This window comes from Microcaecilia unicolor, chromosome 3 (assembly GCF_901765095.1).
Source record: "Microcaecilia unicolor chromosome 3, aMicUni1.1, whole genome shotgun sequence".
Lineage (NCBI taxonomy): Eukaryota > Metazoa > Chordata > Amphibia > Gymnophiona > Siphonopidae > Microcaecilia > Microcaecilia unicolor.
This window is the reverse complement of record NC_044033.1, coordinates 399,509,603-399,526,256: the sequence shown is the minus strand read 5'-3', so window position 1 is coordinate 399,526,256 and position 16,654 is coordinate 399,509,603. Positions and strand designations below refer to the sequence as shown.

Sequence of the window (16,654 nt, the reverse complement as noted above, 5' to 3'; positions counted from 1 at the left end):
GTTAAAAATACTAATGCACCTTAGTAAACAGGGCCCTTAGAAAACTAAGGGGTTCTTTTACTAAGCCACATAAGCGTCTACATGTGCCCAACTTGAGCCAAAATGGAGTTACTGCCAACTACTGCGTGGCTCTTGCGGTAATTTCATTTTTGGCGCGTGTCCCGTACACGCATCTGAAAAATATTTTTTATTTTCTGGCGCGTGTAATGGACATGCACCAAGTGGCATTTAACACGTGTAGGTCATCAACGCCCAGTTACTGCATGAGTCTTTACAACTAGGTCAATGGCTGAGGGTAAAGTTTCAGACCCAAAATGGACATGCTGCAATTTTCATTTTGCCACATGTCCATTTTTAATAAAAATTTTAAAATGGCCTTTTTTACAGGCACGCTAAAAAATGGATCAGCACGTGCCCAAAACCCACACCTACACTACTGCAAGCCATTTTTAGAGTGCCTTTGTAAAAGGACCCCTAAGACTGATTATAAATCTGACAAAATAATCTTAGTATGAACATGCCAATAAACCACATATGATATTAATGTGGCAACTAAATGTTGGGTTACATAAATAAAATAAAATTAAAACATCAGCCAAAATCAGAACCCAATCAGGTCATTTCAGCTGGGGCTCAGGAACAATGACAAACTCTTTTGCAGAATTCTATAAAAATCTATATACCTCACAATCGAGCATCCTTGAAGACAATATTAATACTTGACTAGATAATGTTTACTTATCTAAATTAGTTGGCAAGGCTAGATTAGAAATTGATAAGCCTGTCACAAAAGAGGAGATATACTGAGCAATCTCCTCTCTAAAATGCAATAAAGCAACTGATCCTGATGGATTCCCAGCAGAACTACATTAAAAATTTTAAGATTATTTCACACCAATTCTCTTAGACACTTTTATCGAAATAACAACCACAGGGAAACTGCCACCTACATTCTATGATGCACGCATCACTATTATTCCCAAGGAAGAAAAAGATCCACCAGCAAGTTACAGACCTATCTCATTACTAAATATAGATTATAAAATCTTTGCCAAAATCTTGAGTTTTAGAATTGAAAAAAACTCATGGATCAAATAATACATCCAGACCAAACTGGTTTTATTGAGAACAAATATACCTCAGATAACATTAGACGGTTAATCAACATCATATATCAAACCAAAAATCAAAAAGGGGACTTTGCCATTAGATGCTAAAGTTTAATTTAAATAACCGATGGAAAATTGCTTGTTAACAACCGTTATATATTAAATAAAGCAATTAACCCTCTCAATTTATGTGATGCTGGATTGTTGAGGAGGAAAAGACTTCAGATGCTCAACCTTCTTTGCTAATTATTAAATTAACTTTGCGTGGTTGATGCCTACAATATCCATTATTTAAGGAAATACCTGGGTTTTTTTAATGGATATTGGGCCAGCGTCCCCAGCCAGATCTATACTACAAGCTCAGATAAGTGCAGCCAATAACTATATATTTACCAGACTGTAAGAGTTCTCAGGAGGTTTTTGACTGATGAGGAGCCGGCCCAATATCCATTTTAAAAAAACAGGTTATTTCCTTAAATAATGGATATTGTAGGCATCAACCACGCAAAGTTAATTTAATAATTAACAAAGAAGGTTGAGCATCTGAAGTCTTTTCCTCCTCAACAATCCAGCATCACATAAATTGAGAGGGTTAATTGCTTTATTTAATATATAACATTAGATGCTAAAAAAGTTTTGATGTGATAGAATGAAAATACTTGTTTTGCGTTTTATCTAAGATGGGCTTTGGTCATAATTACATATCTTTGATAAAAGTATTATTTCATACTCCCACAACTTCAGTTTTAGTTAATGGAAATCTTTCATCTCCTTTTAATTTACATAGAGGTACACACCAATAGTGTCCACTTTCTCCCTTATTTGCAATAACTATAGAACCCCTAGCAACAAACATTAGAAATTCAGATACCACTCATGGGGTAACAATAGCAGGTGAAAAACATGCTATAGCCTTATCCCCATAATTGAATAAAAGCTGCCAAAAATTGTGCACACAAATTTGGAAAGATGTCCAAATAGTGCAAGCAATTTAATTGAATAACAAGTAATTCACACCAATAATTGGAATGTATGTGTGTAAATTTTATGCATGAGTAAAAAAAGGGGGCATAGAAATCAGAAGGTTATTGGCAGAATGGGTCATTCCTAGCATTTACTTGCATTGTTATAGAATAAGGGAGGTAAGTGCCTAATTTAGGTGCCCTTTTATTAAGCAGTGGTAGGGCTAACCCACGGGTAGCACCAAATCGACACTACCATCGGGATAGCATGGGCACCCATCAGTAATGTTGAAGCTGGCTCGCACTATTTCCCACGATAGAAAAAAAAATTCTATTTTCTACTGTGGGGGAGGGGGCGCTCTCAGAGGTAATTGGCAGTGTGGCCACATTAGCATGAGTTGCATGATTACCGCAAAGTAGTGTGTGAGCCCTTACCGCTAGGTCAATGGGTGGCAATAAAGGCTCAGGCAGTACGTAGCCATGTGCATGGACATTTTCTGCCCCAATAGAAGCAGCCCTTTTTACCAGGCATGATAAAAAAAATGGCCCAACAAATGCCAATTTCACACATCCAGGCTACTGCAGGCCATTTTTGAATGCAGCTTAGTAAACAGACCCCTTAGGCACGTACATTTGCACCACATTTCAGCTGGTACAAATGGCCACCCCTAAAGTTAGATGTGATTCCTGGACATAACTGCACCTATCTTTTTTTAGCGCTGATGTTTTAGCACCAAATAGAGAATTCACCCCTTTATGCAGATGATACACTAATTATTTTATAAAATTTAAAACAATCCTTACCCTGCCTAGTAACATTGTTAAGGGACTATGGACAAATGTCTGGTTATACAGTAAATTTTACAAAATCCATGATAATGCCTTGAGGCCTTGACTATGATAAAACCAGAAGGACCCTGAAAAACACCTTATTCTAAACTGTACTATCTTTCAGATACCTTGGAGTTATAATCTCCTATAATCTATGCGTCCCCCTTAAATATGATAAATTATTAATTCAAGTCAAAACAGACCTTAAAAAATGACTCCTGATCGATTAAGTAGCATTTTAGTGCCTACTGAATATCCGCTGTTAGCAGCTAGTCGTTAACTGGCTATATCGCATGATATAGCTGGTTAGGCACACATATTCAGCACGAAACCAACATATGTAGCGGTTGATCCTGTGGAAATGAGTTTGATTCCCACTGCAGCTCCTTGTGACTCTGGGCAAGTCAGTTAACCCTCCATTTCCCCTGGTACAAAATAAGTACCTGAATATATGTAAACCGCTTTGAATGTAGTTGCAAATACCTCAGAAAGGCGGTATATCAAGTCCCATTTCCCTTTCCCTTAAAATAGCAGGTCTATCTTTAACCACTAAGCACTTAATTGGTTAGTGCTGAATATCGGCTTGATGCGGTCAAAAATGAAAACAGATATTCAATAAAAGTCGCCAGATAGCCAGAAGTCAAAATAAAAGAGCTACCCAATTGCTCAAAACAATACACTGGCTAGCTATCAAGGCTAGACTATTTTTCAAAGCTAGCACCCTCATTTTCAAAATATTATTTGGAATGGCACCTGAATATATGCTAGACATGATTAATCTTTTGCCACGAAATGCGAGCCCAGCAACCAAAGGTTACTTACTTCTCCATCTAATCAACTGCAGAAACTTAAACTATAAGACCATCTGCACAGGAGGATTCAGTTACCTAGGCTCCATAGGGTGGAACTCAATACCAAAAGCCACGAGAAGCATCACAAACTATCCTCAGTTCAGAAAAGAACTGAAAACTTACCTCTTCAAAAAATTCTACAAATAACGATGCAAGTTAACAAGATTCTCTCCTTATCCCAACTGTAAGCCACCATTGTAATCTCACCAAATGTAAATGCTAAGCCACTTTGAACCAAAACTTGCTTTTGGATAACAGTGGGATACAAGAATTCATAAAGGGAAAGGGAAAATGAGACTTGATATACCGCCTTTCTTAGGTTTTCGCAACTACATTCAAAGCGGTTTACATATATATTCAGGTACTTATTTTGTACCAGGGGCAATGGAGGGTTAAGTGACTTGCCCAGAGTCACAAGGAACTGCAGTGGGAATTGAACTCAGTTCCCCAGGATCAAAGTCCAATACACTAACCACTAGGCTACTCCTAAATAAATAAATACATACATACATCCTGGCATTGAATATCCTGACCGTCAGCATCGGGCAGTCACCACACAGCCTGACACCGGCTGAATTTTGGGGGAAAGTGCATACTTTCAACTGTATGCATGTCAACAAATTCTCAGAGCAAAAGAATTGATGTACTTTTGCTTTTAAACTACCTCAGGGAATTTATAACCTTATATTTACACCTGCTTTTTGCACAATGTCCTCCTTATCATCTGATGAATTTCAGTATTATTATTGTATAAATAAAGATATATAGCTCTTCTGATATAACTCTCTTATTTTAGACAAATCTGTAAAGAATTCCAGGATCTCCTAAGTCAAGACAGATCACCCCTTGGATCATCCAGGCCAACTCCAATATTAGATCTTGATATCCAGAGACACTTAACACATTTCAGGTATGGTTTTATGTTACATTTACAGGCTTTCAAGATAATGTAAAAGTTGTAATAATTTTAATTATTATGGGTACCTTTTGTATGAAGTTTCCAAGTTTATCCAACTTTTTTTAGAGGTTTCATATAACGCATGAGGAAAGACCATTAACTTAATATAATAACTAGAGGGAAAAGAATTCCATAAGGTCAGGACAGCAAAGAGTAATGGACAGAAGAGAAATAGCTTTAGGATAAGAGGGAAGGGACCCAAAGTAGAAGAGGAGGGTTGGGGAAGGGGAATAGGGAGAGGAGACTGAATACCATTATGTGGGACAAACAAGCCAGCAGGTTACTACATAAGTACATAAGTATTGCCATACTGGGACAGACCAAAGATCCATCAAGCCCAGCATCCTGTTTCCAACTGTGGCCAATCCAGGTCACAAATACATGGCAAATCCCAAAAAAGTACAAAACATTCTATACTGCTTATCCCAGAAGAAGGGGATTTTCCTCAAGTCCATTTAATAATGGTCTATGGAGTTTTTCTTTAGGAAGCCGTCCAAACCTTTTAAAAACTCCGCTAAGCTAACCGCCTTTACCACATTCTCTGGCAATGAATTCCAGAGTTTAATTACACGTTGAGTGAAGAAAAATGTTCTCCGATTCGTTTTAAATTTACTACATTGTAGCTTCATCGCATGCCCCCTAGTCCTAGTATTTTTGGAAAGCGTAAACAGATGCTTCACGTCAACCCGTTCCGATCCACTCATTATTTTATAGACCTCTATCATATCTCCCCTCAGCCACCTTTTCTCCAAGCTGAAGAGCCCTAGCCGCTTTAGCCTTTCCTCAAAGGGAAGTCGTCCCATCCCCTTTATCATATTTGTCGCCCTTTTCTGCACCTTTTCTAATTCCAATGTATCTTTTTTGAGATACGGCGACCAGAATTGAACACAATATTCGAGGTGCGGTCGCGCCATGGTGCATTACAAAGGCATTATAACATCCTCATTTTTATTTTCCATTCCCTTCCTAATAATACCTAACATTCTATTTGCTTTCTTAGCCGCAGCAGCACACTGAGCAGAAGGTTTCAACATATCATCAGCGACGACACCTAGATCCCTTTCTTGGTCTGTGACTCCTAACGTGGAACCTTGCATGATGTAGCTATAATTCGGGTTCCTCTTTCCCACATGCATCACTTTGCACTTGCTCACATTAAACGTCATCTGCCATTTAGACGCCCAGTCTCCCAGTATCGTAAGGCCCCTTGTAATTTTCACAATTCTCCCGCGATTTAACGACTTTGAATAACTTTGTGTCATCAGCAAATTTAATTACTTCACTAATTACTCCCATCTCTATGTCATTTATAAATATATTAAAAAGCAGCAGCGGTCCCAGCACAGACCCCTGGGGAACCCGACTAATTACCCTTCTCCATTGAGAATACTGACCATTTAACCCTGTTCTTTGTTCCCTAAAGAAAAAGTCCATAGACCATTATTAAATGGACTTGAGGAAAATCCACTATCTCTGGGATAAGCAGTATAGAATTTTTTGTACTGTTTTGGGATCTTGCCAGGTATTTGTGACCTGGATTGGCCACTGTTGGAAACAGGATGCTGGGCTTGATGGACCTTTAGTCTTTCCCATTATGGCAATACTTATGTACTTATGTTCTTCTTATTTTATCATAGTCTCCTTTTTTAAAGTTAAATGCTAACATATTTGATATCCTGTGTGTACTTACTTCAGAGCTAATATCAAATCCGATCATATTATGATCACTGTTATCAAGCGGCCCCAGCACCATTACCTCCCGCACCAGAACATACGCACCACTAAGGACTAGGTCTAGAATTTTTCCTTCTGTCATCGGTTCCTGTACCAGCTGCTCTATAAAGCAATCCTTGATTTCGTCAAGGAATTTGACTTCCCTAGCGTGCCCCAATGTTATATTTCCCCAGTCAATATCAGGGTAATTGAAATCGCCCATTATTATCGTGTTGCCCAGTTTGTTTATGTCCCTAATTTCCTTTAACATTTCTGCATCCCTCTGTTCATCCTGGCCAGTCGTACGGTAATATACTCCTATCACTATCCTTTTCCTCTTTACACATGGAATTTCAATCTATAGGGATTCCAAGATGTAATTTGTTTCCTGCAGACTTTTCAATCTATTTGATTCAAGGATCTCCTTAATATACAATGCTACCCCTGCACCAATTCGATCCACCCTATCACTACGATATAATTTGTACCCCGGTATGACAGTGTCCCAGTGGTTATCCTTCTTCCACCAGGTCTCAGAGATGCCTATTATATCTAATTTTTCATTTAGTGCAATATATTCCAACTCTCCCATCTTATTTCTTAGGCTTCTGGCATTCACATATAGACATTTTTCAAACTATGTTTGTTGTTCCTATTTACATCATGCTCAGTACTTGACAGTATTAATTTGCAATCTTTTGTCTGATTTTTACTTTTATTTAATGACACCTGATCTACTACAGTCTCTTTTGCAACCTCGTTATCGGGATACCCTATCTTCCCTGTTTTGAACAGATAGGCCTTAAGCTGTGCCTTAAAAAGTGGCAAGGAAGCTTGCAGCCAGAGGGCCAGGGGCAGGGCATTCCATAGTTGCAGGCCTAAGACACTGAATATTTGCTTATGAAATATGGAAAGACGAATTTGGAGAAGGGAAGGGACCTGGGGTAAGTGTGCTTGGGAAGAGCTTAGAGCCCAGAAATGGTGGTAATGGTGAAGATATTGGGATAGATACAGTTGCTGTCCTGAGGGGAGAGATTTGTGGGCCAGAGGAATTAATATGTGAAGTTCAGTGTTCATCACAAAGCAGAGGAGTAATGTGATCAAACCAGGTGGCACCAGTGAGAAGGCCAATGGCTGCATTTTGAACTAGTTGTAAACACTGAATGTCTTTCTTTGGAAGTCGTGAAGTAATGCATTACAGTAGTCAAGGCTAGACAGAACAAGACAGTGGAGAAGGAAGAAATGGTGAACAGATGGCCAGAATAGATCTTTTTCAATTTAAATAAGCAGGAATAGATAGTATTGGAAATACGAAAGTGGAAGGTTAGGTCCACATCTGTGGTCACACTGAGAACTCTGACACTCGGTATAAAGAAATGGGTCACTCACTATATTAATAGGACAGACAGGTGGAAGAGAGGCTGAAGAAGAAAGTATAAGGCCTGTGCATTTCCTGGGATTAAGTGCCAGTTTATTCACAGAGAGCCAGGAGGCTGTTTGATTTATCTTAGAACTGAGCAACCATAGACGCCCGGTATAAGAGGCTTGGGGAGGCTAAGCCTCCCCAGCCGCAAGCCCCAAGCGTCTCTCTCTCTCATCCCCCCCCCCCCCCCCCGATGCACCGTTTATGTCTCGCACTCCCTCCCTGCAGTCTCTATAATTTGATTAGATCGCCGGCGCTACAGTACTCTCTCACCACCCCCCCGATGCAGCGTCTCTATCCCTCTCACTCCCTCCAAAGTGATTCAGATGATCGCCCATCGCTGCCGCCGGTAGTGGCACGCCAGCATCGTATTACAACTTGCTTCGGGGCTTCAACCTGACTGCATGACGTGCCCCGCCTCCTTTGACCAGCCTTACTTCTGATTCGTCCAGCCCTCGCGGAAGCAGTTTGGTCAGAGGAGGCGGGGCACGTCATGCATGCAGTCAGGCCGAAGCCCCGAAGCAAGCTATAATACGATGCTGGCGTGAGTAGGAACTGAAATTTTACTTTTTTTGTTAATTATCTGCTCTTCTGACGACGACCAGCAACAGCTAGTTCTCTTGCAGATATAAGGTGTTTTTGTTTTCTTTTACCTATTCTGTTATCTTGATAATTAAATGTAAGAATACACACACACACCTTTCACTTTCAATCTCTGGATTTCAAGCGGATGAACCAGTGGAAGTCAATGCACTTTATTTTTTAAAATCCAATTTATGTTGGGATATGTTCGAAAATGAGACTCGTAGCCTGGAATACCGAGGAGCTACGATTTTGAGTAGCTTGTGCAGCTAGAGCATTTAAGTAGAAATGCCTTATACGTGACCCATGTATAAAGCCACACAGGCAGCATGTTCCTCTTTGCAGTACCCCTCCCCTCCCACATACACACAGAGGCACCATGTTCAGATTTTTTCAGCACACAGCCAGCATGCACCCCTCACAAACACTCAGTATACCAGTATCTCTCTGCTGATCCCCCCACTCCAAACACACCCACTATATTTGTCTCTGTTGCCCCTATACATACACCAAACTTGTCTTATTTTTCCACTGCCACAGATTCTTACATTCTGTACTGCTTCCAGCAAGCTTTCTGAGCAATTAAATTACCACCTTTTTAGCTGCTAAACTCAGGAATTAATAGATTTGGTACATAAATTATGGAGACAATAGAAAGCTTGTCTCTTTTCAGTACCGTCATGGTACAGTAAGGTTCTGAGTGTGTTTTTGCACAAAGTTGTGCATAGTGTTTTGCAGTTGAGCGATTGTGGTTAGTATATGCTTTGAGCAACCACTTTATTCTTTGACATATGATACATAGCTTATATCTAAATTTAATAAAAGGTATTAATTGTGATTATTTTATTTGTACTTATTTTTTTCTGTGTGTTGTCAGACAATTATGGATGTAAACCCCGCCCCTGGCCCCACCCCTAACCCCACCCCCTTTAGCCTCCCCAAACAGTTGGGCCACCAACCGCCTATGTGAGCAACTGTATGCAGAAGACATTAGATGGATTAAAACGTGCCAGAAGTTGGATGTCACTGGCCTAGGCAAAGACATCCTAGGCCCAGATTCAATGAAAAACAGTAAAGGAGAGAGAAAGACATTAAAGAGTAGAAGGGCCAGAACTAAGCCCTGTGGCACACTAAAGGGAGACTAAAAGGGAAGGATAAGGAACCTCCTATGTATACTTGATTGAGTCTGTTATAAAGTGCTGCTACTGCTACTACTTATCATTTCTATAGCGCTATTAGATGTACGCAGCACTGAAACTGTAACACTCTTCTATAAACCACTTCTACAGAGAGACATTGGTTTATAGAATAGCGCATAGGCTGGGGCAATGCGCATGCATTTAGGCACAGCCATTTATGCCATTGAAAACCTAGTGTAAATACCCATGCCTAAATGTACGCCTAACCCCCTGAATTCTATAACAATGTATGTTAATTTGGTTGATGCCCCTGACATGTAGATGCTTACGCAGCTTAGTAAAAGGGCCCCTCATTGTTCCCAGGACAGATCCCTGGTGCACTGTACTATTTACCTTCCTCAATTAAGAGAATTGGTCATGTAACTCTACCCTCTGTTTTCTAATCTTTGGACTAGTTCCCAGTCCAGTACAGAACATTGCCCTCTATCCTTAGATTACAGAATTGCCTTATAGTTTATAAAATACATGTGAACATGTGTACTTTACACAATTAAATTTACTTCTGATCCCGAGTATGTACAAATGTCTACAGTTTCACTGTACATATGATCTCTGCTAGTTTAGCTCTAGTATTCTAAAAATAGGGAAACAGCGACACATAGAGGGGCATAATTGAATGGCGGCGGCCATCTATATGGCCAGCGCCGCAAAGGGCAGTCCCGAACCATATTATCAAAAAAGAAGGCTGGCCATCTTTCGTTTCGATAATACGGTTGGGGCCAGCCAAATGTCAGAAATAGCCGGGTTTGAGATGGCCGGCATCGGTTTTCGGCGATAATGGAAACCGATGCCGGCCATCTCAAACCCGGCCAAATCCAAGGCATTTGGTCGTGGGAGGGGCCAGCATTTGTAGTGCACTTGTCCTCCTCATATGCCAGGACACCAACAGGGCACCCTAGGGGGCACTGCAGTGGACTTCAAAAATTGGTCCCAGGTGCACAGCTCCCTTACCTTGGGTGCTGAATCCCCCCCAAAACCCACTCCCCACAACTCTACACCACTACCATAGCCCTTAGGGATGAAGGGGGCACCAACATGTGGGTACAGTGGGTTTTGGGGGGGGGGGGGGTTGGAGGGCTTAACATTTACCACCACAAGTGTAACTGCTAGGGGGGGATGGGCCTGGGTCCACCTGGCTGAAGTGCACTGCACCCACTAAAAACTGCTCCAGGGACCTGCATACTGCTGTCATGGAGCTGGGTATGACATTTGAGGCTGGCATAGAGGCTGGCAAAAAAATGTTTAAAAATCTTTTTTTGGGGTGGGAGGGGGTTTGGTGACCACTGGGGATGAGCAAGGTGAGGTGATCCCTGATTCCCTCTGGTGGTCATCTGGTCAATTGGGGCACTTTTTTGACACTTGGTCCTAAAAATAAATGGACCAAGTGAAGCCGGCGAAATGCTCGTCAGAGCCAGCCATCTTTTTTCCATTATCGGCCGAAGCTGGCCATCTGATAATCATGCTCCCATCCTGCCTCCCATACCATTCCGAAATGCCCCCTTTAACTTTGGCCGGCTCTGCGATGGAAAGCAGTTGAAGCCGGCCAAAATAGGCTTTCCATTATACCGATTTGGCCGGCTTCGCCATCTCCCGATTTGTGGCAGAAGATGGCCGGTGATCTGTTTTGAAAATAAGCAGGATAGTCTTTGTCTACTCATCCTTTTCAGTAATCTTTATTTGCCTTCATTTTTCTAAGTTTCTATGTAAAATTAGTATCTTAAACTCTTTTTCAATATACAGGGGCACTAACATTGATGCTAAATGACATGTGTATAAAATTGTAAAGTATATCCCTAAAAAGATTTGTACATATGTATGCCATCCTATGCAGAGATTAAAATAGGTATCTTCTCGGCATGGGTTGCATGGTCCTTCAAATTTTCCACTGGATTCTATGTAGCGCCACCAAAATTGTGCGCACAAATCTGGTTGTATTCTGGATTTGTGCGTGCAATTTATTTACTTAACAAGCCAATCAATACCAATAATTGCCACAACAAGCAATTATTGACACTAATTGGCATTAATTAGAATTTACATGCACAATTTGCTAGGTGTATTCTGTAAAGTGGTGCGCATAAATTCCAATCCATGCTGCCCAAAAAGGGGGCATGGCCATGGGCGTGGAATGGGCGGACCATGAACGTTCTGCAAATCTATATGCAGGGTTATAGAAAACACCTGCTCTGCACCTAACTTAGGCACCAGTATTTATACCAAGTTTTACTTGGCGTAAATGGAAATGCCTAGAACTAGGCATAGACATGACCACTAGGTGTATTCTATAAATCATGCCTAAATCTAGGCACAGTTTATAGAATATACCTAGGCGGAAATATTTTCAGCACTGATTTTTCAGGCTCCATATATAGAATCTAGCCCTTTATGTGCATTTTATATTTTAGAACACCGATAAACATATGTCCAGGAATATTTCCTTGTTTATTTATGTATTGGAATTTATTAACCACCTTTATAAAGAAATTCACCCAAGGCAGTGTACAACAGGTACAGCTTTGTATAAACTTACAATTTTGTTAACAATAGTGAAATAATTAAACATAAGCATAAACACAATTGATAAAGGTAAGCTTGATGATGGCACATTGGAGTAACATGACGTACAGCATCCTCTGGGTTGCCTCATTATAGGTGCCCTGTTATAGAATTACCCTGTCCATGTCCAAAACTTTAGAAGAATCTATTTTGCTCTATTGTGAAACTGTTCGCTTTCTCTTTTAATAGTCTAATCACTCATGGCTTCGGGACCCCTGCAATATGTGCCGCTCTAAGCACTTTCCAAACTCTTCTCAGTGAAATGCTGAACTACTTGGAGAAACATACAGCAAACAAGACTGGAGGAGCAGCTGAATCTAGCCAGGGAAATGTCAACTCAGAGAAAACACCTCTGCGGAAAGCATCGGAGGCTTCCATGAAAGATGGCAAAACTGAAAAGACAGACTAACAATATGAAACAGAATTTATTACTGGAAAGATGTGCTGCTGAAATTTTATACATATACATGCGTGCATTACTGAGAGTAAATTTATCTACAGTAGGTCAAATACACTACTCTAGTCAGAGGTAGAAAGCCTTCTGGAAGATAATGAATTGGTTAATCCGATTCAAAAATTTGGTCTGCTCAAGAATGCAAATCGTACATGGATGATACATAAAGGAAGTAAAGGACTTGTAAACCCTGATATTATTTTGTGAAAAAATAATCCTTTTTATGTTGCTAACATATTTTGTGCATGTGGTATTTTACTGTTCTTTACGATTCTCTTCACTGTTTACTCACTTCGAGATTTCTATCTCTTTGACAGGATATTTGTCACAAGTTACCTTATCAGAAAAGACTTTTTTATATTCGGTTACAGACAATATTTTCTGTAGGAATAAAGCTGTATGTCATAAAAGAAATACAGTTGCATCGGCATCTGCACCAAGGTACAGTGTGCACTGGTTTCCCTGAAACTGAATTAAAATAATGAATTATGAACATGTATTTTGTTTTTGTCACCTGAATTGTTCATATTAAAGTTTTATAAACAAGTTAAGCAATTTAATTCAACTTTCTCACTTAATATTACAGGCCCTTATTTCCTAAGCTGTGTTAGCTGTTTAATGCAGGAATTGCCACACCCTAACAGTTAGCACAGCACATTTGTAGTTATCAGCATGGGTTATTGGTAAGAAATGTTATTCTACCACTAGCTTATGCTATTTTAGCACAGGTCCCATTTTATGCATAGTGGGGTTACTACTACTACTTATCATTTCTATAGTGCTACTAGACATACGCAGCACTGTACAGTGAACATGAAGAGACAGTCCGTGCTTGAAAAAGCTCACAATCTAACTAGGACAGACAGGACAAATAAGGGATAAGGGAATTACTAAGGTGGGAATGATAAAAATGGGTGCTGAACAAGTGAGTAATGGTTAGGAGTTAAACGCAGCATCAAAAAGGTGGGCATTTAGCATAGATTTGAAGACGGCCAGAGATGGAGCTTGATGTACCGGCTCAGGAAGTCTATTCCAGGCATATGGTGCAGCAAGATAAAAGGAACAGAGTCTGGAGTTAGCGGTGGAGGAGAAGGGTGCAGATAAAAGAGATTTACCCAGTGAACAAAATTCTCGGGGAAGTGTGTAGGGAGAGATAAGAGTGGAGAAGTACTGAGGAGATGCAGAGTGAATGCACTTGTAAGTCAATAAGAGGAGTTTGAACTGTATGCGGAAATGAACAGGGCGCCAATGAAGTGACTTGAGGAGAGTAAAATAATACATCTTCGTTGACAACTTTCCTTCCTAACTCTTTCTGCATACATTAGTTACTACATTAAACAACTAATGCAGAAAATGCCATCTTGGAATAAGGAAATGGTTGGGATTAACACGGGTCGTTACTATGTGTTAACTGTTAATGCAACAGATAATGCAGAGCAGAAGGCATAACTCAAGAGGCATAACCAACTATACTTTGTGTTAAGCTTTAATGTGAAGAAATGTAGAGTGATGCATTTGGGGAGCTGTACATGATAGAAGTGAAAGGATGATGTGCACAGACCAAGAAAGGGACCAAAGAAGCATAGAGGCTCATTTTCAAAACATATAGACTTACAAAGTTACAATGGGGCTCATTTTCGAAAGAGAAAAATATTTAAAAAGTAGCATAAAGCAGCGTTTGGACATTTTGCTTGCCAAAATGTTCAAATCGCTATTTTAGAACCTATTTTGCAGACGTTTATCTATGCAGTCTGTCTGCAGTGCAACCAAATCACAAGAGGCATGCTGGGAGTGGGATGAAGGCATTCCTATCACTTTGACGCTTTCCTGCCATCTGCTGTCTTATTTTGAACTGGGTATATTGGAGCTGAAACACCTTACAGAAATTATTTATAATGAAAAAAATCACGTTATATTTTTCTCCTATACTAGTATAATATTTTCAATGATGTCTGTTTATATGCGCCATGGCTGGTATAATGGGTGTGGCTATCATATGGGTGGAGCCATATGCGGTGACCCCGCCCATAATGAGTACCAGCACCTTTTTTCTACAAAAAAAGCACTGATGCTAACAAAATATACTGGAAATAAAGATGCACAGCCTAGAGGAAAACCTTTTTCCAGTCTGCCACAGAATGGGATTGAGAAGAAGATTAGCCTTTCAACAAGCAATGATCCTAACCATTAAAAGCAACAATGGCGTGGTTCAGAAAGAAGAATATGAATATTCTTGAAGGACCCAGTAGAAGTCCAGATTTAAATCCAATAAAAAAAATTGCACCATCCCAGTCAATTAAGCTTAGGAACTCTTGGCTATTATTGAGAAAAAAGGGGCTTCCACCAATTATTAAGTGAAGGGGTGTGAATATTATGCATCACAACCAGTGGTGTGGCCATTGGGGGCCTGGGCCACCCAATTTAGATACAGGACCCCTAAATTTGCAGAAAAATCTGTTACTTTGGCTGATTGGGTCCCCAAGCCCAACCAGTGGAAATGATCCTCCACATGTGGCCTGCACTTTCCCTAGGTCATCTCCACCACACTGGACCTTCTCCCTCACCCGCACATCCGCACATGCTCAATTTTCACAAAACTGAATGTGTGGGGGCAGGCCTCCTCCACACATGCTCAGTTTCACAGAAACCAAGAATGTGCTATGGGGGGGGGGGGGGGGGGGGTGGACCCATGTGGCAGCATAAGTCCAGGGCAAGTGCAAGTCATGAGTAGAGGATCCTTGCCAGCTCAGGCATGTGGGGGTCAAGGGGGGAGAAGAGCAGCATGGAGTGGGATGAAGAACCGGGTGCATGGCAATATTATATCTTTCTTGACTTCGTGCTCAAGTGCCCCAGGATGCGTGGCCTCACTACGTGGCTAATCAGAACATATTGGCTTCTTATTCTTAATTATTTTTCAAAAATGTAATGCATTTTTAATAGCACTTTTTTCAGACAGTGGAAAGTGAAAAATGTACAAGGGTTTGAAGACTTTTGCAAATAAATTATTTGTAAGCAAGTAAGCCCATTTTTACAGTTTTACTAATGCAGCCATACTGGGGCAGAGGAGCATACATCTGGAATAAAGGGCAAAATTGGTACAAAAATCAAGAAATGGCATTGATAAGGCAAGGCAATTCGATACTACTATTGGGAATAGTACAACTGTTGTGTAGAATATGTAATGTGACTTAAATCCAGACCTCTTCTGAATAGGAGATATTTGGGAAGTTTTAATTGGATTATATGTAGGCACATCAGGAACTATAATACATATACACATCCAATTTTACCTAGTACAGATTTTAAAACTGTACGAAGAACACACACAGTCCATAAGCACATAAAAAAAAGTGTTTAAAGTGCATTTCAGGGGCACGTTTAAGCAGAATCCATGTACTTCACATTTTCAGCAAGTGGGGGACAGATTTTCCATTAGGCAGAATAGGTCTGTATCTAAGGATGCCATGCTTTGTGGGGCACTACGTTTTCATCACTTTCAATACTTTGTCCTCCTTCCCTAGTTTTTAATTAAAGGGGTCAGTATTCAAAGTGATTTAAACAACCAGAAGAGGATTCTGGCCATTTAAATTGCATAAGCAGGGATATTCAGCAGCACTTAAGAGATAGTGCACTGAATATTCCATCTACTTGCCTGTGGTAATGTGATAAATGGTTTGGCTTGGATTGGGCATAAACTCAGTCATACACATGTGTCCCTTGTTACTTCACAGGCTCATGTCCAACACAAGTACAGTCTCTTTATTTCTCACTGGTCCTCACATCAAAAATAAATACTTTCTAAATGTAATCCATGATGTCTCCTACCTTACCAGTCTTTCCATACAACTCTGAAACCAATGAAGCTTAAGCCACATCATTTCCCTGGTCCTCTCCTCAGGTACTACCGCTCAGCTTATAGTGGAGACCTCTTGCCTCGAGGCCTCCCTCCTGGAAGCCTCTATATTCAAGGCCTCCCTGATTCTACACTCTCTCAGAGCTTTTAACCTTTCTTCCCT

At 40.4% G+C, this 16,654-nt stretch overlaps 1 protein-coding gene across 1 annotated transcript in view; it reads left to right on the top strand.

The window, feature by feature from the left end:
• Positions 1 to 12,593, top strand: part of TFAP2D (transcription factor AP-2 delta) — a 122,899-nt gene extending 110,306 nt beyond the window's left edge. Inside the window, exons 7-8 of the mRNA XM_030195578.1 lie at positions 4,550 to 4,663; positions 12,374 to 12,593. Coding sequence (XP_030051438.1) covers positions 4,550 to 4,663; positions 12,374 to 12,593 — 334 coding nt within the window. The remainder of the gene's footprint in view (positions 1 to 4,549; positions 4,664 to 12,373) is intronic.
• Positions 12,594 to 16,654: the final 4,061 nt, after the last annotated feature.